Source organism: Colletotrichum karsti (assembly GCF_011947395.1).
Source record: "Colletotrichum karsti strain CkLH20 chromosome Unknown Scaffold26, whole genome shotgun sequence".
Lineage (NCBI taxonomy): Eukaryota > Fungi > Ascomycota > Sordariomycetes > Glomerellales > Glomerellaceae > Colletotrichum > Colletotrichum karsti.
The window spans coordinates 667097-686785 of record NW_024065926.1 but is presented as its reverse complement, the minus strand read 5'-3'; the positions used below and the strand labels follow the sequence as shown (position 1 = coordinate 686785).

Sequence of the window (19689 nt, the reverse complement as noted above, 5' to 3'; positions counted from 1 at the left end):
AGTACACACCTACGCGCGTCGCGGTGATTTACCAAGTCTACAACAAGTAATTGACGCAAGGCAAAATATCAATGAACGAGACGAATACGGAAGAACAGCCCTTTTCTATGCAATTGAACACCATCACATCAGTTTGGTTGACGAACTCGTTAAGGCAGGCACTGATCTCGATATCGTCGACAAATTAGGCCAAACAGTGTTGAACTTGGCCGTGGAACAGAAGCTCGAGGCTATAGTGCAGCAACTCCTTGTGAGAGGCGCATCACCAACGCGAAATATCGACAGTCGAGTTTTGAGCCTACTATTGGCCTCCGCCCAGGGGTCGACCTCGGAAGTTGGTCGTCTTTTGAGCCCAACAATGGGAGCTGGAGTTAAAGCCAGTGCCACCGATAGATTTGGATACACGGCACTCCACGAAGCTGCTTGCTTTGGCCGGCCTGGTACCGTAATGGTTCTCCTTCAACTTGGCGCAGACGTTCACGCGGAGGTTGGCCTTGGCGGTATCGGAGTTCTGCATGCGGTGATCAGTCGACCTGAGCATCGTAAGTATCTATGCGAATACCGCAAAGACGCTCCGATGCTCAACGAAGATCATCTTAGAGTTATGGCACTATTGTTGAATCACCGCGCTTTAACTAATCACCAAAGCATCCAACACGACGCAGCCGTTCGAGGCCTAGTCATCGAAAAGCTCAAGTCTCATAATACAACTGAGCCGGAGCGCCCCCTTCTTCTGCAGATGTTGATGATTCTAAGGCGCGATCCAGTCATTCAACTTAAAGGCCTGTCACTTGCCTCGAACGACAAAGCTCAGATGCTTCGAAACAACTTCCCTTTATACTATCAGACGCCCAGCTCAATCTCGAGCTCGGAAGGCAAAGCCTTCGATGCTTTTCTTGAAGAAATTAGGGTCACTTCAAACGACAACACTTGGAAATGGCTCCATTTGCCTAAGAACGACGTAAGCTGGCGACACTTCTTTTGTATTCTCTGTTCTTAAACACGCTGACAATTTCACAACAGTGGCTATGGGTTCGCGTAAGTTTTAACGATGCATTACCTTTGCCCCACCCATTCGGCCGCATTTGGGTGTTTGTCTCGCCGTAAACATGAAGAGATCCCCAGCAGCCGGCCAAAGACCTTCTCGGTATCATTTGTGCTAAAGTATGAATAAATGTAGAACACCATAAGCAAGCTGAGCAAGCTCGAGGATATAGCACACCATGCGTACATGAGTGGATGCAATTCATTCATCACCGACGCGTACAGTGAGATCGAATACCCAGCCCATCACCCTGGGAAACGAAGACCATCTTTCACCCCGATACATGAATCATGCAACGGAGTCTTTTCGATAGTGGTAAGTAATTTTCAATCCTTTCACCCAGAGCTCAATTCTAATGTATATTTGGGCTGTCAGATACCGTACTTGGAGGCAGAGAACTCGGAATGTTTGGAACAACGCTGTAATGATAAAGATTGTCAAAGGCTTCGGAATGCCGAAGAGCAGCTTAAGGCGATCTACATGGACTTCGATAAGACAACGAAGTTTCTACACCAACCTTGTACGCTGGACCAGTCCTACTACGCTTTTCTTGGAAACGCAGACTCTTCTCTCCGCAACAAAGACCAGGTTGTGGCAAAACATGCTGCCCAGCGAAGGCAGGAGCGTGGTCTGAATCAGCTTGCCTCGCAACCCGGCGTCTTGGGCAGCAAAATTATCATGGTCAACCAAATGTGGATCTGGAAAGTTGACGCTAGTACGTTTCCCGCTTCAAATGGGAGACCCGTCGCATCTTGAGAGCTTACTTCTGTTTAGACACCATCATAACCGCGTTCCCTGCTCCCCGACATGCCCATGGACGTCAAAGCGGCCTGTTGAAGTACATTTCACAGTCCGTGACGAATGACCCCCCAAAAAGCGCAGACCTGTTGGCCTTGCGAATGATGGAATGTTCTACAAATTTCGTTGACACACCGAACAATTCAGGCTTCACTGAAAACATACTCGATATGTTTGACTACCGGATTGCATATATGGTAGGTTACCGTCAACATTTGAGGACTTCAGTAAGATAATTTCGGATTCGAAATATAGGCGAAGAATGGGGCAGATTGTTATGGGAATTTCAACGAAGCTCAGAAGAACTGGACTTCCACTCATCCCACGAGTAAAGCAGATAAAGCTCTGACGGGAGACAAGCGTCAAAGGAAGCAGCAGGAAATAATGGAGGCAGAACGCGAAGAATCCATGTGCGACATCGCCGAAGAAATAGGGATCCTCTTGGAAGTCAAGGACGCTGAAGATGAGTTGAGAATGATCAAGCGAGTCTTCCAAGATCAGTCATCCGTCTTCGAACAAAGCCCCTTTTACGATAGCAACTCATCTTACTTGACTGAAGTTGTTACATCAAACATCATGAAAGGCATACTATCTCGACAAAGAAAGGTGGACAAACTTTTGATTGAGGACACATCGGCCGTCACTATGTCGGTAAGTATCTAGTCTGGTATCATTCTAAACTTTGGAGCTTCATTTTAGCGTCCACTAACCTTTTATAGCTCAATCATCTTCTAGAGGTGAAGCAGAAACAAGCTGACTTGGATGTGGCGAGACGCACGCGTAAATTGGTTCACCAAACTGAGAAACGGGCTCAGGACGGAGAATTGCAAACTGAGCTAGTCTTCGTTTTCACTATTGTCACGGTCATCTTCGTTCGTTTCCCCTCTACTACTATTGGTTTTACACCAGAATTTGCTGACCGAGGCCCATCGAAGACGCCAATCTCCTTCATATGTTCATTATTTGCGGTGCCAAGCCGAGACTTTCCTGTGGACGAAGAAAACAACGTGGCCTGGACTTGGCAGCAAGTCTTCGTTGCATCCTGTAAGATATCATCTCAACGTACATTAGCAGCCAACATACTGACCCTTGAAATAGTAACAACAGAGCTGGCCATGGCTGCTGGTCTTGCAGCTTATTGGCTTTACGTGAGAGGCAGAAAGGAAGACCCGATGATTTCAGAGTCCGTGTACGCTTGGTACCCGCGAATCGGAAGATATTTCTTCGCAGATCAAGAAAGGTTACCATCGACAAATAGAGACAGCCGACTGTGAAGTGTGAGCAGGTTTGAAACTTCGGCTCGTATTTCAAGCAGTTCGTGAGTACATGTGTGTGGTGTATCAAGCACGAGAGGCAGAGACATTTAGGAATTCCTTGCTTAGTAAAACTATCATGCATTACTGTAAGATTGATTTCAGAAAAAGGCGAACCTGCTTAGCTCTGTCTTTTGCTTAGTGATCTAGCCGTTGACCCCACGCAGCATCATCCTGCCATCTAAATTGTGGACAAAATCGTTCAGAGGGCCTCTGAGCATCATATTTTCGAGAAGTAGAAGAAGTATCATTTTGCACACGTTCTGCTCTATGGAAGCCCAAAACCAAACTACAAGAGACCTGCAGTTGGCCAAAATGCTTAGCCCACGACTTGGAAACCCTCCAGTCTCCCCTGCTGAGTCCACTCCGCAATCAACTTTCGCATTCCCAAGATGCCTTCTCCCCACGGTTCCTTCCTCAACTCTGCATCAGGCATTTTGGGAACCGTGAAACCCGTGCCGTTGGTGACGGTATTGAGCTCAAGACCGCAGATGCCCAATCCACTGAAATGCCTCGCCTTCTCCATGACCTGGTCAGTGAACCTGTCCTCTGCATCCTTGAGAGCCTCAATCTCCACGAAGTTTGGGTTTTCCGCACGCTCAAGGGCTTGACGGATAACATGCGCAGAGGTCCTTGCGTTGTTCTCCAGGTACGACAGGAAGTTGCTGGATACCCCTGAGCCTGCCGGCGTGCAGAAGAACAGGTTCGGAAAACCGTTGGTCGCCAAACCGAACATGGTCCCAAAGTCGTCAGACTTCCACTTGTCGCTTAGGGTTCGCTCGTCTCTGCCGACAATGGTCGTAGTCGTGGATTTGGATGGGTCACTGTCGAAGATGGCGATGGTGTAGCCGGTCGCCAGAATCAGTACGTCGAGCTCATACTCTCGGCCGTTGGCAATGACACCACCAGCCGTACAGTCCCGTACACCCTGTCCATTCGTATCGATGAGCTCGACGTTGGGCTTGTTGAAAGTCGTGAGGTAGCTGTTGTGGAATGTGGGACGCTTGCACCAGCTCGGTGCCCAGCACTTCAGTTTCTCTGCTACGTCTGGGTCATCGACCTCTTGAGAGACCCTCTGCCGCATCTTTTCTGACCATTCCTTATCCAGAGCGATGAGCCTCTCAACGTGAGCCTCCTCGCCTCCAGGCAAGACAGGGTCGAAGGAACCTCCGATCAAGGCGCGGACGCCACCGATCTGAGACCATCCGTCCTTGACGCGGTCTGGGTACTCTTTGGGGTTCGTGAAGAAAGCATCCAGGTTTACCATTCGCTCATACTGCCACCCCTTCTTGTACGCTACGTCTTTCCAGAACTCAGGAGTCGTGTCCTGCTGGAAGTGAGGCCCGACGTAAGCTGAGTGCCGCTGGAAGACGTATAACTTCTTCGCCCACTCCGCGACGAGAGGAATCACCTGGACCGCGGTGTTTCCCGTCCCGACAATACCGACTCTCTTGTCTTTGAACCGTGTCATGTCTGGTTGTTCTTGTGAACCTCCGGAGACGGACCAATCCCACCGGGCAGTGTGCATGACGGCCTTGCCTGGCGAGGACCGGAAGGCTTTCATGTTTTTGAAGAGGGGTACGAGGGGCGTAGGGAACAGACCGCCGGAACAGACTAGGAATTGTGTCTTGACGGTGTACGGGTCGGATGAGGACCCGTCTGGGAGTGTCCGGGTCATAGTCACCACCCAGCGTTTGACGCTGTCGTCCCATTGCTGGTGGGTGACATTGACGCCAAATCCGGCCTTGAGGTTCAGCATGTCTGCAATTCTTTCGCATTGCTCGCGAATCTCGTAGCCGTAAGAGCTGGAAACCCACAAAGTCAGCAACTATGATATTCCGCTTGACTGATGGCCAAGACTTACTATCTTCTCTTGGGAATATGGCCGGTCTCTTCTAGGAGAGGAAGATATCCGTAGCCTTCGACGTCGCACATCACACCGGGATATCGGTTCCAGTACCAACTGCCTCCCCAACCACCGGCCCTGTCGATGAGAATTACTTCCTCGTTGGTGAGTCCGCCGTCTTTCATCAAGTGGTGAGCAGTGAGCAGGCCATGAATGCCGGCACCGACAACGAGCACTCTGACCTCCGAGTCGGGCTCTGGGAGCGGATTCCGAACATAGGGTGCGTTGTAGTCGATGTAGTTGTCCTTGTCCACATCTCCCAAGCCTCCCTCCTCGAGGTTGACCAGCTTGGTTGGTTCAACGGCGTCTTTTACGGGGCTGGTGCCATTGGAGACTCCATCACGGGCCATTTTGTGAATTGAAGGGGACAAATGTGCGTTCTTGAGGGAGATGGTATGTTTGAACTGTGCTGTCATGTAATACCAGGTGTCTTCGCTTTTTGGGGTCTGGCCGTGGCAACGTCTTATACTCATTGATCCGCTGGTTGCATCTCAGACGACACTATCTCATCGCGACCGTCCGAAGTTCCGACATCCAAGCATGCCCACACGAATGCCACAAGAAATGGAGAACTGTTCTCCTGTAGGACACGATTCTGACCACTGATCGATGCTCATTTCGTGAGTCGTGCACATTTGTTCCTGCATGAACCACCTGAATCTCGTTGCCAAGGTGTTTGCGGATCAAGCCGTCGTCCGAAAGTCCGCTTCCCCCATACAGATCGGACGCTGGATGATGCAGTGTGCCTACAAAAGTACAACTCGCTGAGCATCATTTGTCAGGGCCCCATGTCGTATTCATGGAAGATCTCTCGGTAGGCTACCGGTCAGAATGAACAGCTGTTGAGTAGGCCCGGTGGAGTAGGGACAACAAGGAGACAGATCAGATACATGTTTGAAGTGTACAGTACATGGGCCTTGAATTCGAGATGTAAGGACCAAACCGTGTTAGTCTTTTGATCCTCCAGGGTCACTCATTTCAACTGTAATTGTCCTCGCATCAACTCTCATGTCATAGGTTACCGTCTGATAGAGCATAGTACATTTTCAATGGTCGTTTGCCTCAGAGGACTGACTTATCGTCCGATCACTCAGGCTCTTTGTTTCTGTTCTTTATTATAACTGTCATCGGAAGTGTCACCATTGAACTCAAAAGGGCATGGTAATCCGCGGGATACGGGATACGCGGGTTGCGAGACGCAACGGACTTACGCATTAAACCCATGTTGCACTCAACTTTTCTTGGTGTAGTTGCTCCCGAATGTCAGCCACCTGCATTGAAATAGTAGGCCTTGTGCCCACCTAATGACATAGCGCACTTGTTTTAACTGGGACGGAGACAGTACACGAACTCAAAATGTCGCAGAAACACGATGCTAGATAAGAAGAGTAGGCGATCAACGTGCGCTGATCGATGTATGGGTTAAATATCTGATCCGAGTGACCCTGCTGCTTCAGAGTGATCCGCGTGTAGTCAATTTCAATGGCAGGGAGTAGCTATATGAGCTTGCCATTGCGCTATGTTAGATTAAAAATCGCGGGCAGGACATAGGGCTAGCTAGCGTCAGCGCTATGAAAGAGCTTCATTACATGAGATAGAGCTAAGAGCCATATCTTCTGACGCAAGTCGGACAGATGAGGTTATGGGATTCCCTTTCTCATTATCGACGCACCGCGTATCTCGTCCAGACCGGGTCACAGCATAGTTTCTCCAGTCTCTTCTCATAGATACCGACAAGCATCTCCCGGCCACCATCCGGGTGCTGGGGATACATGATCTGCATGCCATTCAAAATACCACAGCTAGGTGAGCGAATGGCTGCAATCTTGCCGCCAAGCACATGGCCCCAATCAAGGTCGTACATCTTGAACTTCTCCCAAGACGTTTGCGCACAGTTTCGGCCAGGCACGTCAAGGAACGACGTGGGGATCAATACGCCAAGATCATTCTGATTGTTCACTAGCTGAACAACGTCGTTGATGAACGAGCCTGAGAAATTCTTGTCCATCGCAGTGACGGCTTTGCGGATGAGATGGGCCAGGACCGCGAGATTATCGGTCTCGAGAATCTTCTTGATGGGAAGCTCAACTTGGATAAAGCCAAGAAAACTTCCCATTGCCTGGGGATGAATCGGCGGCTGGCTTCGTCCTCGACCGTCGATGGCAATGTTGTAAACGGAGATCTCGCTGCCATCAAGCTCAGACACATCGAACTGAGCAGCCATCACGCTTCGCCAAATCAAGGCAGATAGAGCGTCATTGGTGGACACGTAGGATCCATCGCCTGTCTGGGGCTGGGCATCCCGCTTCAGCAGTTGCAGCGACTCCGCGGATAGGTAGAAGATCTGTCCAACGTGGCCATCCGTTGTCGCGATCTTGGCCAGCTGCGTTGCGGGATCCGTGACAATTTTGTACTCGGGATGATCCTCAAGACGTCCGGCCTTGCCGTTGGGGAGGGTCTGCGGCTGTTTGTGTGCGATCTGGCGGTCTGTGAAGATGCGATCGGGGTAGCACACCGGATCTGGGATGTCAAGGCCCTGAGCTCTGCGTGTCTCCTCCGCCCAGACGCGGATCCAGTTGTAGAATGCCTGTCCGTCACCGACGAGGTGGAAGAGGTTCCAGTTGAGAATCAAGCCACCGCGGATGAAGTTAATTTGCACGGTTGTGATGGGCACCCGCTGTCCAGGAGCGGGCCATATGGGGCAGCGGGTAAAGATTCTGGCGGGGAAGCTAGAGACGGGAAAGTTCTTGACCTTCAGGTCGGCAAACGTGGTTGTAAAGGTTGTCGAATGACGCAAATCGTTGATAATGACAGGCTCGATCTCATTGTCGGTGATCTTTTGGAGCTTGAGCGCGTTTGCTTGCCTTGCATCAGGGTCTGGAACGGCCTCGCAAGCCAATGTTGGGAAGCGCTCCTTAGTTGCCTGCAGGCTTCGGCGAAAGAGTTCGGTGACAGCTTCAACATCGTAGTCTTCCGGGAGCTGGAATGGGAAAAGGTAGCGCACCCAACCCCTCGGGCTGATTTGCTCCAATGGGGTAAGTTGCGGGATCCCTGAGTGGGATTGAACATCTGGGGTAGAACCCATTGTTTTTTGAGCTTCCTGTTTCTTTTCTTCAGCGGAGTTGGGGGGCCGCTTTGTATGCTTGGTAACAACGGCGAAGAGGAAAAGAACAAGATACTACCCCAGATATTAGGGCCACGAAACAGAGAAGCAATGAGTCAGTCTCTCAAATGGAAACCCGGAAAAATCGCAGCTTTTCCTAGTATCATTGGTTCAGCTCCACAGATGCCAGCGAAGCGGTGTTCTGAACCCATGTATGCCGTTGCATCGTGCGTCCGGCTATGGGACTTTTGCGCCCATCGTTCACTAAGCCCGTTTTTTTCAATCACTAAGCACGCAACCGGCAGTTAGGCTGAGCCGCGAAACAGTTGTGTTTTGAAGGAACTGTTCCGAGAACGAAAATCACTGGTGGGAGACTCCTTGCGGTAGCAATGGAGATGGACGTATTGGGGTGTCAGACCATAGTCATGGGTAAGGTTTATCCCCGGTTGATGTAGTGAGTGTTCAACCTATCTTGATATTTGACGAAGAAAGCAATGACACTTGCAACATAGATTTAGTAGAAGATCATTGGGAAGGAGGATTTCCGGACTTGGTCCGGGCTGCGGCAAAATCTGCGGGTGCAATCGCTTAAGTATCTACCGGCCGGCCCGTACCGTGACCTAGCCCCGCCCGGCCGGTGTGGAGAAGCGGGGCCGACCAGCTGCTGCAGGCGGCATCGCTTCGGTCAGAAAGATCTGTACCGCCTGTAAGCCCAGCGGTTCTGGCGTCGTTATCTACGACATCGACCGCTCTATCGCCTAGACTCACTACCAATTGGCAAACTTGAAATACGTGCGTGTGGTGTGCATTACTGTTTGTCTCTCAGTAAACCTCACTTCACCCCCAATTCTATTTCCCAAATTAATTCTATTTCATGTTTTAAAACAAACTGTGCGATTAAGTTAAGCCCAAGCACTAATTTAATCTCGATTCGAAGAATCCCTAACTTATACCCTTTCGCGCCATCCTACGTAGAAGTCTGACTATTCCACGCGTTGATGGCATAGTTGAAGTGAGCTCCCTCAGCATTAGTCTTAGGTCTTATCCATCACCCATGCAGCCTCAGTATTCCTTGAACTATCCTCACGATCCCCCTTCTTATACTTCAGATAGCAAGCATTCGTGCCTTCCCCTTGTCTCCCGTCGGTCAACCATACAACCCCCTTGCATGAGCCCGACGCACTCGTGACAGATACTTTTAATGCCGCGCAAAGGTTCATACAGTCCTCCATGCTCGTGAGAGGAATGCTGCCTAGGTCGTACTTGGGATAATTGATCCCGCACTCGCGCTTAAACAGTACGCCCGTGCCTGATGAGGTGTAGTTGTTGTTCTGCGGATCGATTCCCGGACAATTGGGCGTCGTCTCACCGTTTACTCCAGATTCTACGCTTGGCAGCGGGATGCAACCTGACGCAACGGTTGATGTTGGTCTGTTGGGAACCCACGGATGCGGGCCCCTACATGCTGACAGTTGTCTGCGTATGATGCGTATAAGTCTACAGTCCCAGGCATGGGTCATGGACGAAAAACTGACTACTTACGCCTCATATTTCTGTTCCATCTGACCCAAGGACTTCGCCGTCAGGCCCGCGGCAGCTGACGCACTGATTGTGCCGAGGAAGAAAATCAGGAGCACAATCCCGACCCAGAAGGTCGCTGGTCTGATACCACATATTCGTTTCCCGTCCTTTTCCTTCGCGTCGGTAGGTGAGGACCTGTCCCCGTCGGGCTGTGGCGGTGTTGCGTCTGGATGTTGTCTGTCATCGGACTTGTTATGCCAGGCATCACCAGGACCGCTGGCGACTTCGGGCTGGGCTGACTTGCTGTCCTTGATTGTATCGGCCAGCTCAAGATTGCTGTATTCTGCCGGTATCAAGCCTGATGAATATCCCCTCTCTCGTTCTTCTGTTGAAATCTGAGAAGCCTCGGGTAATGGAGATGTGCTTGTCTCTGCTGTTGCCATGGCTGCGCTTGGTGAGGAGGTGACGGGCTAACTGAGCACCCTGTACTTTTCGCGACGAGAAAAGGCAAGGTGTTGAAGCCACTAGGAAGGTTTGGAGTCTTTGGTGCAGGGGGAAAACAGCTTGATGGCATGAACTAGCAGATCAGTAGTTGAGACGAGATGTTCTGTTCTTAACTGACTGAGGCAGACCGTCGCACCGGTCTTCATCGCACAAGACACTGTAACACTACGATCCCACTGATCATAGAGGCTTCCCGCCATGCGAGCTCGTTTGCCTAGCCTCATCACGGCAAAGACGCCTGCTGCTGAGTTTTTATCATGTCGCAAGTGGCATCCCTCTACGTGTTGCGACCTTTTCGCAACGATGAAGACATGTCTATGAAGCCTAGGCATATTGCCCTGAGGTGTATTAATGCGCATTACTGCCTTGATTCGAGTGGCAACGTAGCTCAACGGTGGTCTGGCTGTCTCACGAATGATGTCTCCAACGTCGCCCAAGCGAGACACCTTCGCTAATTCCACCACGTTTACAGGCAAAAGTAAGACGTTGTGTGCCGATTTGTGACCTCGTAGATCATCTGATGAGCTTATGCGGGCACGACTGTCAGAGCATAATCTCATTTGATTACACACATGCAGAGCCGGCTGAGTTCACGAAGGGAAAAGTTGAGGCTCAGCGAGAGGGAGACAGCGAGACAGTCAAAGAGATGGGATCCTTGGTATGGAACTCCGCGATTTCCTATTCTTGGCAAAACGATTGGGTTTTAGTTAGTGAAGTGAGTTGCTACTTCTCGTCTCATTTGACTTTGTGGTAGATAAAGCTGAGCTCTCGTGGTTGATGGTGGTGATGTGACGTCTGTTCCGGGACCGGATTAACCTTGGTTGACGCGGTATCGCCGTTCAGGGTTGCAAGCAGCAAAATGGCAAATTTGAGTCATGATGGAGGGCAGTCCTGACGCAATTGGCGAACTGGCCTGATGCGAACGACGGCGAAGGCGTTTCAGGGACGTAAGATGTAGGTTGAGGAATTCATTGTAACGAATTGGCTGCGAGGGCCGGATGAAAATGTTGATAATTCGCAGCTTGGCGCATCTTGAGGATTAGGTAATTATCAAGAAGAATTGAAAAAGTGAGAGCTCTGAAAAATGCCATCCCATGCTGCTGTGACGACACCGGCAAGCAAACACATGGGTGAATGGAGCGCGCTAAGTGGACCGCGGATCCTCTTTTCGAGGAAAAAACCTGGATTGTGACTGGACCTCGCGGGGAGACCGCCCGGGTAAACCTTGGCCGACCAGGCAGATATTTTTCCGACAGGCCGAGCGACAAGAGCTCCCCCTGCAACCTCGCCCGCTAACAGGTCAAAAATGGCTCGTGCTCACAGCGCAATCGCGGATACCCGAGTAATCCCGAGCCAATCTTTTCCGCTGCAAAGGACAAGTTCCCAGTTGTTCCAGCCGCCAGCCGCGCCGCTAAAAAAAGGCCTCACAACGGAATTTTTTCCCCGGTCTTCCTTCCCTCCATCCCAGACCAGAAAAAAAGTTCTTTTCTTCCTCCCAATCCTTCAGCCTTCTAAAAAAGTCACGATCCGTTGCGCGGCACTTCGTGACATCCTCCCCACTCAGCCCTTTGTCCGTTTCTCTTCGGTTCATTCCTCACCACACATCCGCAATGGCTTCCAGCGTCCCTTCCTCCGGCTCGGCCAAGGTCGATGCCGTCGTCGAGCAGGCTAAGGCCTCTGCCCCCGGCCAGCTCTCCGGCCTCGCCCTCTACTCCAGATTCGCCCTTGCCGGTGCTGTCTGCTGTTCCGTCACCCACGGTGCCCTCACCCCCGTCGATGTGTAGGTCTTTTCTATCCTATCAATGCGAATTTCGAGTCTCCCTGCCGGTATAGTCCGCGCTGGTTCACGAGCAACTCGGCGAAGACAACAAGGTTCCAATTGCCGATGGAACTCCGCCGGACCGCGCCAATGGACATCGGGATCAATCAATTCATCGTCATTGAAGACAAAAGCTGACTTGTCGATAGCGTCAAGACCAGAATCCAGCTCGACCCCGCCACCTACAACCGCGGTCTGATCGGTGGTTTCCGCCAGGTCATCCAGCAGGAGGGTGCCGGCGCCCTGCTTACCGGTGTTGGCCCGACCTTCGCCGGTTACTTCCTCCAGGGTGCTCTGAAGTTCGGTGGATACGAATTCTTCAAGCAGCAGTCCATCAACCTCGTCGGCTACGAGAATGCCTCCAACTACCGCACTGGTGTCTACCTGGCTTCCTCCGCCGCTGCCGAGTTCTTCGCCGATATCGCCCTCTGCCCTCTTGAGGCCACCCGTATCCGTCTCGTCTCCGAGCCTACCTACGCCTCTGGTCTCGTCTCCGGCTTCAGCAAGATGCTCTCCAACGAGGGTGTCGGTGCTTTCTACGCTGGATTCGGCCCCATTCTGTTCAAGCAGTAAGTTTTCGCACTTCCGGACCGGTGCCGAGGAGGAGGCCTTAGTTGCGCGAATCAAATACTGACATGTCACCCCTCAGGATCCCTTACACCATGTCCAAGTTCGTTGTCTACGAGAAGGTCGCCGAGGCCATCTACCGCCAGTACCCCAAGAAGGACATGTCCGACGCTTCCCAGACCTTCGTCAACCTTGGCTCCGGTCTGATCGCCGGTTTCGCCGCCGCCATCGTCTCCCAGCCCGCCGACACCATGCTTTCCAAGATCAACAAGACCAAGGGTGAGCCCGGTGAAGGTACCACCTCCCGTCTTGTCAAGATCGGTAAGGAGCTCGGTATCCGTGGCTCCTACGCCGGTATTGGTGCCCGTCTGTTCATGGTCGGTACCCTCACCGCCTTCCAGTTCGGTATCTACGGTGACCTGAAGAAGGCCCTTGGTGCCACTGGCGGTGTCGAGATCTCCAAATAAATTGGTTGATCTCGCATCATCATCAACGGGGACGGGGGTGAGCAGCGGAAGAGAAGAAAAGGGCGCTGGTTTCTGGATGAGGGCTAATGATGTTTCCTCCTCCCCATGACCCCTGGGAAATTTTTGGTTTTCTTTTGTCCAGGGAACGGTAATGGCGGCGGGAAAGACGCAACATGATATCCTCCCCCCGAAAACACAGCACCACAGTTCGCGCAATAGACTTGGGCTGATGCGACGCGCGCACATCGGATCGGCCCGCAAACTCTTGTTTTATCAGTCAACAACAAGAACTCTTGGGTGGGATATGGGAATCTTTTCACCAATTGCCTATCATAGAAGCATAGAGCATGATACACGAAAAGATGGCTGGCCCGCCAAAGGGTTGTATAATAGTCGCTTTGTAGCTTGCAATCATAGACCGGGAGTTTGAACCTCGAACCCGCTTCACAGTGACATGCATACAGGTCATCGCGAGTGCCAGATCCGGCCGAGGCAAACTTGATTCGTCACCGCAAACGGATGTGGATTGACTTTAACGTCAAGGCGGCCCGGCAACGGCTCATGCAGCAAAGACGTTCGGCCAACGGTCGAGGGCCCCTCTCCTTCGGACGAGCACAGGCGAGGCGAGCGACGCGGTCACCGACATTTGACCCCCTGGAGACAAGTCCGGGTCCTTCGTCGAAGGAGCAGCCGGAAGCCGGGATGACGTCAAAAAGGCAGTGCGAGAAATGTCTTTTCCCTCCTGCGATGGCTGAACATAGGCAGAATGGAATAAAAAGATTTGAAAATACGGTAAGTGAATGCATCAAGCTTCGTTCCCATCAACAAGCCGTAAACGAGAATACCAACCTTTCCATTTAAAATATCTGAACAAGACAGACAACGGAGTGGATGCGGTCGTCGTGTCTCGCACCCAGCCTACCCCAGAATTTCCCCAATTGGGCGCAAAAATGGCATGGTTGGGTTGGGCCGGGTTGCGGTTTGCGGCGATCACACCGTCTCACCCCGGCAACGGCGGTAAACAAAACAAGTCAGTCCAGCCACTCCCGCAGCTGCCAACGCTGCAGGAACACCTCACCAACCCGACCCAGCCCAATCACTTTTGGTTTTTTTTTTCCTCTGGCGCGCGGTGCATTAGCATTAGCCCACCAAAACCCCGACCAACCACCGCGGGACAACTCAGCACATATATGCAAACCCCCATTAAGTCAACAAAAAAAAGACACGATTCCTGAGAGGACACACATACGCACCAAGGCAGCTCCTTGTCCGACACGGTCTGCTGCTCCTCTCTTTTCCACGCTTTCTACGATTTTCACGAACGACCCTGAAGATCTCCAATTGGTCTCGAACACCTGACGGTTGCTCCCTCGACCCGTCCCGAACCGGCATAAACACACACATTCCTCTCTCTCTCAGAAGGCACGACTACGACCGCCTTCTTCCTGGGAAGAGAACCCGCTTTTTTTCCTTCTCTTCTCCCACGCTAGATGCCACGACCCGGGCCAAGACCCGAAGAGTTGGACTTTGACATCCATGTTGATCCGTCTTGCTTGAGCGAACCGATGGCCGACGACGAAGTACCCACCAAGGTCGAGGAGGAGAAGAAGGTCGAGGTTGAGGTGGATGATACGAAAGATGACGTGAAGACCGAGCCTGTCGAGGAGGCTTCCAGGGAGGAGGTGATTGAGAACGACACAGAGATCAAGGAAGACAAGCTCGAGGAAACGGAAACGACGCCAGACTCTGTTGTCGTCGAAGATACACCAGCCCAAAGTGACGACACCGCAGCGGATGATGGCAAGGCCGAAACTGCTGAGAACGTCGATGCTACAACCCAGGACGAACCTGAGAAGTCAGATGCCAACGTCGAGAAGGATACTGTGGAAGAGGACTCTGTAGAGCCTACAGCCGATGAAGTCAAACCGGAGGAGTCTGAGCCCACGCCTGAACCCAAACAGGAGGCTGACACCGACGATACTCCTCCTGCTGAGCCCGAGTCTCAGCCTGAAGATACCGAGCATGAAAAGTCACTCGAGGAGCTTGAATCTGAGCTCGCGGAGCTGGAGAAAGCCGCTGCTGCCAATGCAGAAGATGCGCCATCGGACGATCTCGAGAAGGTAGACGAGACGCCGGCCGAGTCTGGAGACAAGTCCGCTCCGGCCGTCGTTGTCGAAGAGGTCAAGGACGAGCATGATGGACCGGCTGAGGTCAGGGAAGCGAGCCGTTCATCGTCCTCGCTCCGTCGCGCCTCCGGCCAAACCGAGGCCCTGATTCAAGCTGCTGCGAAGGAGGTCCTTGAGCGTCTGGAGGCACAAACGATGGAGACCATGCGTAACAGGTCTAAGTCACCTCGCGACTCTATGGACTCGACGAACAACGGCACTGAGATCCACTACGACGTGAGATCCGACACCACTCGCCGGGATTCCTACGATACCAGATCAGAAGCTACTCGTCGCGAGTCGTACGACACAAGATCCCAGGCTAGCTATCGTGATAGCCCTCGCGAGAGTCGCCGAGAAAGCCGTCAGAGCCGTCGCGGCCGATACAGCCGCCGAGACAGTGACGCTATGCCTCCTCCCATGCACGTCGAAGATGGCGGGGATAGCTCATCGCAACACGGTGCCGACTCCGACGTTTTCAGCGAACGCAGTGCGCGAAGCTCATTGGGTTCGTTCGACGGTGGTCACATGGATCATCACCACAACAAGGAAATGGACTGGCGTTCATCCAAGCGCTCTTCGCGCGAGTCTGATGTCTCCATGTCTGAACTCTCATATTACGACCGTGAAGAGTTCGTCCCCACCATTCGCGGAAGTCAGCGAATGCCCTTCCGCACGCCCTCCGACGTCAAGGCCATGCAATACTCCTCTCCAGCTCAGTCCGTCATTGGATCTCCTCGCTCCAGCAAGCGACCACAAATGCCAACCATTTCCCGCCTTGGCAGCCCGTCCGCGTCCGCCCAATACTCCCCCAAGGGCCGCACTACACCCACTCGTCTTAAGGTCAAGAAGGAACCCGCCCCTCTAGTCCTTCTCCATGTGACCCTCCTTCCTCTCCGCTGGCAATGGGCAGAAATCCTTGAAGCCACACCCTCCGACAACCTTTCCGCAGAGGCCAAGAACCTTCGAGAGGCCTGGCACCACCTCCACGACCGTGTCGCCGAGACCGTCTGCGAACGCGGTATCCTCCTTTCCCATCCCCAGGACGATTATGAGATCTTGGAAGAGCGGCTGTTGGAGGCCCTCGATCTCCCGCTTCGCCGGAGAGCCCGCGTGCTCGAATGTGGCCACTACATCGGCCCGTCGAATGAGTCGACCATGACTGAGGAGCTCGACAGTGACGAGGAGGACTACGATGAGGAGATCCGGAGGAGAAATGCCCTCGCAAAGACGCACTGGTGTCCCACATGTCGTCACGATATTCGCTATGAGTCGCTCGGCCCTGGCAAGATCTTCCGCATTAAGGTGTACGCAAGCAACGGTCTCATGAGGACTGGTGCCTGGGCTGCCTGCTGGAAGGAGATGGAGCGCGTCGACGTCGAACTCGAACCTATCGTTACGTCCGGCGTTTTGGACGAACTGGAGCGCCTTGTGATTGCCCAGTCTCAGCAAATGGTCAAGCATGAGAACCCCACAATCCTCGAGTCGACCGAAGGCCGGGACATGACCGACGAACACGACATGTCGGCTTTCGACCGCGACATGTCCCAGCATCTCGAGCGCAGCATGCCTGCCTTGGAGGAGCCTCCTCAGGAACCATCCTTTGTGGGAGAGCCCAACATGATCGAGCCCAACTACAACGAGGATGAGTCACATGCCCGGGCTCCCTCGCCTGCTCCCGTCGAGGATCATCGCTCGCTTTCTCCTGAGCCAGTGCCCCGCCACAACGAAAGTGAAGAGCGTCGCCTTCGTGACGAAGCTCGCATGCGTGAGATATACGGACAAGGCGCACCAGCACCTGAGCCGGAGCACGAATATCAGCATGCGCCGGAGCCGAAGCCTCAGCCCGAAGAGTACGCGCAAACTCCGCCACCTCAACAACCTCAAGAACAGCCCCAGCAGCATTACCATGAGCAACCGCACCAGCAACAAGCGCCGCCGCCCCAACCCGACAACACATTTGATCACAGCCAGGAAAGGCAGCGATTCCAAAACGCCGGCATTGGGGAGTTGCTTGTCGAGGCTGCCCGCGTGTTCATGCAAGACAAGAAGAACCTGGCCATCGTCGTCATGGGCTTGCTGATGCTATTCATGGCCTTCAAGCCGGCGCAGCGTGAAGTGAAGGAGTGGGATGGCAAGTTTGTCGAGCAGGTTGTGCCTGATGTCCGCATCGACGGAGGATCCAAGGCCGCTGCTGAGCCGCCCATCATGGAGACGGTGCAGTCCGTCGTCGAGTCGCTCACCGAGTCGACGGTGTCTGCCGAGACTCCCGTCCAGGTTGTCGTCGAGCCTAGTGAAGAGGCACAGGTTGCGGAGCCTAGTCAGGAGATGCCCGTTGCTCAGCCCACTGCCTCCGCTGAAGAGCCATCCGAGAGCTCAGCCAGCCCCGTGGATGGTGAGGAGGCTTCTTCCTCATCAGTCGAGAGCTCGGAGACTTCTGTGGATGAGGAGGAGGTCTCACCCTCATCGGTCGAGGATCTGGTCGAGGAGGAGCCTACGCCCTCCCCTGAACCTACTTCTATCCCCTCTGAGGAGGTTGAGTTTCCGCAGCCTGTTGGGGTTCACCAGACCATCACAACCAGAGAGGTCATTCGCATCATGGAAACTGTGACGGAGACGGTCAAGGCTTTCGTCACTGAGACTGAGGTCGTCAAGGCACAGCCGACCTCAAGCGTTGCCTCTGAAGTGTCTCTTGATGATGAGGCTCAAGTTGAGGAGCAGAACGAGGAGCTGGCGTCTGAGTCTGAGGCAGATGAGGCACAGCCCACAGAATTCGATGAGGCGCAAGCTACTGAGACCAATCAGGCAGAAGCCACTGAGACTGCCGCCCCTGTTGAGGAGCCTGTTGAAAGCGCCTCTGAGGGTGAGCCATCTGTGGAGGAGACGACTGAGCAGGAAGCTGAGACTGAGGCAGACGACCATGACGAGCTGTGATTGCCTCACAGTCACAAGCGAGACGACAAAGCAGAGTATGCACATGAACAACAGAAAGAGACCAAGACCTGTGTAAGAGATATGAGATGGTTATGACACCACGCGCGCGGGTATTTGACGAAACAGCCCCACACCAGCAAGCAAGCCAGCCAAAGAAGACGTTTGATTTTTTTTGATTTTCCACGCGAGGGGATGGGATGCTGCATGTGGAGGTATTGAGCAGATGGTTTTTGAATGTAAATAGACAGCACGCATATAGATGAACTGGCTCAAGAGGGCTTGGTTTGTCATGAATGGAAGGTCAATGAGATGCACATGAGTTCTGATATTGTCTTTGATGTTTTTGTTGTTGAGCTGTGCACAGCCTTGAGGGTCTCTGAGGTCCGGCCCAAGGAAGACAAAGTGCCCTTTGCATATGTGCATCTTAAGACATCAAGGAGCCCAGCCGCAAAGATCCCATAGCTCAGACCCCCAACTTCCTCTCTGCCGCCGCTGGTTTCATCATGGCGCGAACCCATCGAATTGGCCGGAATAGCCTCCAAAGAAGCTTGGTTTCCCGCTTATCCTGATTCGGCTCCACAAAGTCATCGTTCATCAACGAAGCGAGCCTCTCTTGTGGATTTTCACCGTAGTCGTAGCTGTAGTGTGCAGCAGAGTCGAAAGGTCTCGAGAAGAGGCCTCCAGGGATCCTCGAAAGGGTTCGCGAAGTCAAGGATGACAGAATCACCAGTAAGATTATAGAGATTTTTAGTAGCACGGAAGCCAACTCACGAAACCGGCCCCATCGTCGAGTCAACATGCTGGTTGTGATTGGCAGGCAAGCCCCATATGTAAGCAAAGGGACAAGAATCATTGACGCCAAGAAGGCTGGTGATTCCTGGACCTTGTTGCCCTCTTCGGGGTCATTCAAGAAGGGCAGGGCCCAGAACGTCTGATGGGAGTATCAGAATGAACACGTAATTTAGATAGGGGGCTAACTTACCGCTAGGAAACCCAACGGAGCATACAACACGGTGACGACGGTAAATACGTAAATTGTCCGGTTCAAGTACATAGCTTTCCGTGTTTCTCTCAGGGATATTTCACTGAAGATCTGTAGAAATAAGCTGATGAATGTGTTGCCCAAGGCTATACATGCTCACCCCATTCTGAAGACGTGTAGTTGCATCTACTTGCTGTTGTAGTCTTTTTAGTGTCTTCTCTGTCACATCGTCAACGAGCTTCGATGCCTCGTTCAGGTTGTAGAGAACACTGTTTGCCATGTGCGTGTTTGTTGGCGACAGGTCTCGAAGCATTCGTCGAAGACAGTTGAATGAATTCTTCGACTCCGAAACGTGATCCATCGCAACCTTGAGAAACTGTAGCAAGGCAAAGCAGTCTTTTGATTGTTTCGACAAGGACTGCAACATAATCTCCATAGACTCGCTGTCTTCATGCCAGGTGTGGGGTGAACACCAGAACTTGAATATGCGGTGAGCCTATCGTCTGGTGAGTATATCCGGCAAATTAACTGGCGGTATGATAACAAACGAAACTAGATTTCATCT

General features: G+C 52.6%; 5 protein-coding genes across 5 annotated transcripts; 2 read left to right on the top strand and 3 right to left on the bottom strand.

Moving 5' to 3' along the window:
* Positions 1-3475: 3475 nt before the first annotated feature.
* On the bottom strand, positions 3476-5412 carry CkaCkLH20_08128 (uncharacterized protein; the record flags this gene model as incomplete). The annotated part of the gene is made up of 2 exons (XM_038890843.1): positions 3476-4961; positions 5021-5412. The coding sequence occupies 2 exons, from the start codon at positions 5410-5412 to the stop codon at positions 3476-3478; spliced, it is 1878 nt and encodes a 625-aa protein (XP_038744026.1).
* A 1310-nt stretch (positions 5413-6722) lies between these two features.
* CkaCkLH20_08127 (uncharacterized protein) lies at positions 6723-8147 on the bottom strand (the record flags this gene model as incomplete). The annotated part of the gene is made up of 1 exon (XM_038890842.1): positions 6723-8147. The coding sequence occupies one exon, from the start codon at positions 8145-8147 to the stop codon at positions 6723-6725; it is 1425 nt and encodes a 474-aa protein (XP_038744025.1).
* Positions 8148-9703: 1556 nt separating this feature from the next.
* CkaCkLH20_08126 (uncharacterized protein) lies at positions 9704-10129 on the bottom strand (the record flags this gene model as incomplete). Its single annotated transcript, XM_038890841.1, has 1 exon — positions 9704-10129. One exon carries the CDS (start codon positions 10127-10129, stop codon positions 9704-9706), a length of 426 nt encoding a protein of 141 aa, XP_038744024.1.
* Positions 10130-11800: 1671 nt separating this feature from the next.
* Positions 11801-13043, top strand: CkaCkLH20_08125 (mitochondrial phosphate carrier protein; the record flags this gene model as incomplete). The annotated part of the gene is made up of 3 exons (XM_038890840.1): positions 11801-11970; positions 12159-12578; positions 12659-13043. The coding sequence occupies 3 exons, from the start codon at positions 11801-11803 to the stop codon at positions 13041-13043; spliced, it is 975 nt and encodes a 324-aa protein (XP_038744023.1).
* A 1565-nt stretch (positions 13044-14608) lies between these two features.
* Positions 14609-18142, top strand: CkaCkLH20_08124 (pathway-specific nitrogen regulator; the record flags this gene model as incomplete). Its single annotated transcript, XM_038890839.1, has 1 exon — positions 14609-18142. The coding sequence occupies one exon, from the start codon at positions 14609-14611 to the stop codon at positions 18140-18142; it is 3534 nt and encodes a 1177-aa protein (XP_038744022.1).
* Between the last annotated feature and the right edge of the window lie 1547 nt (positions 18143-19689).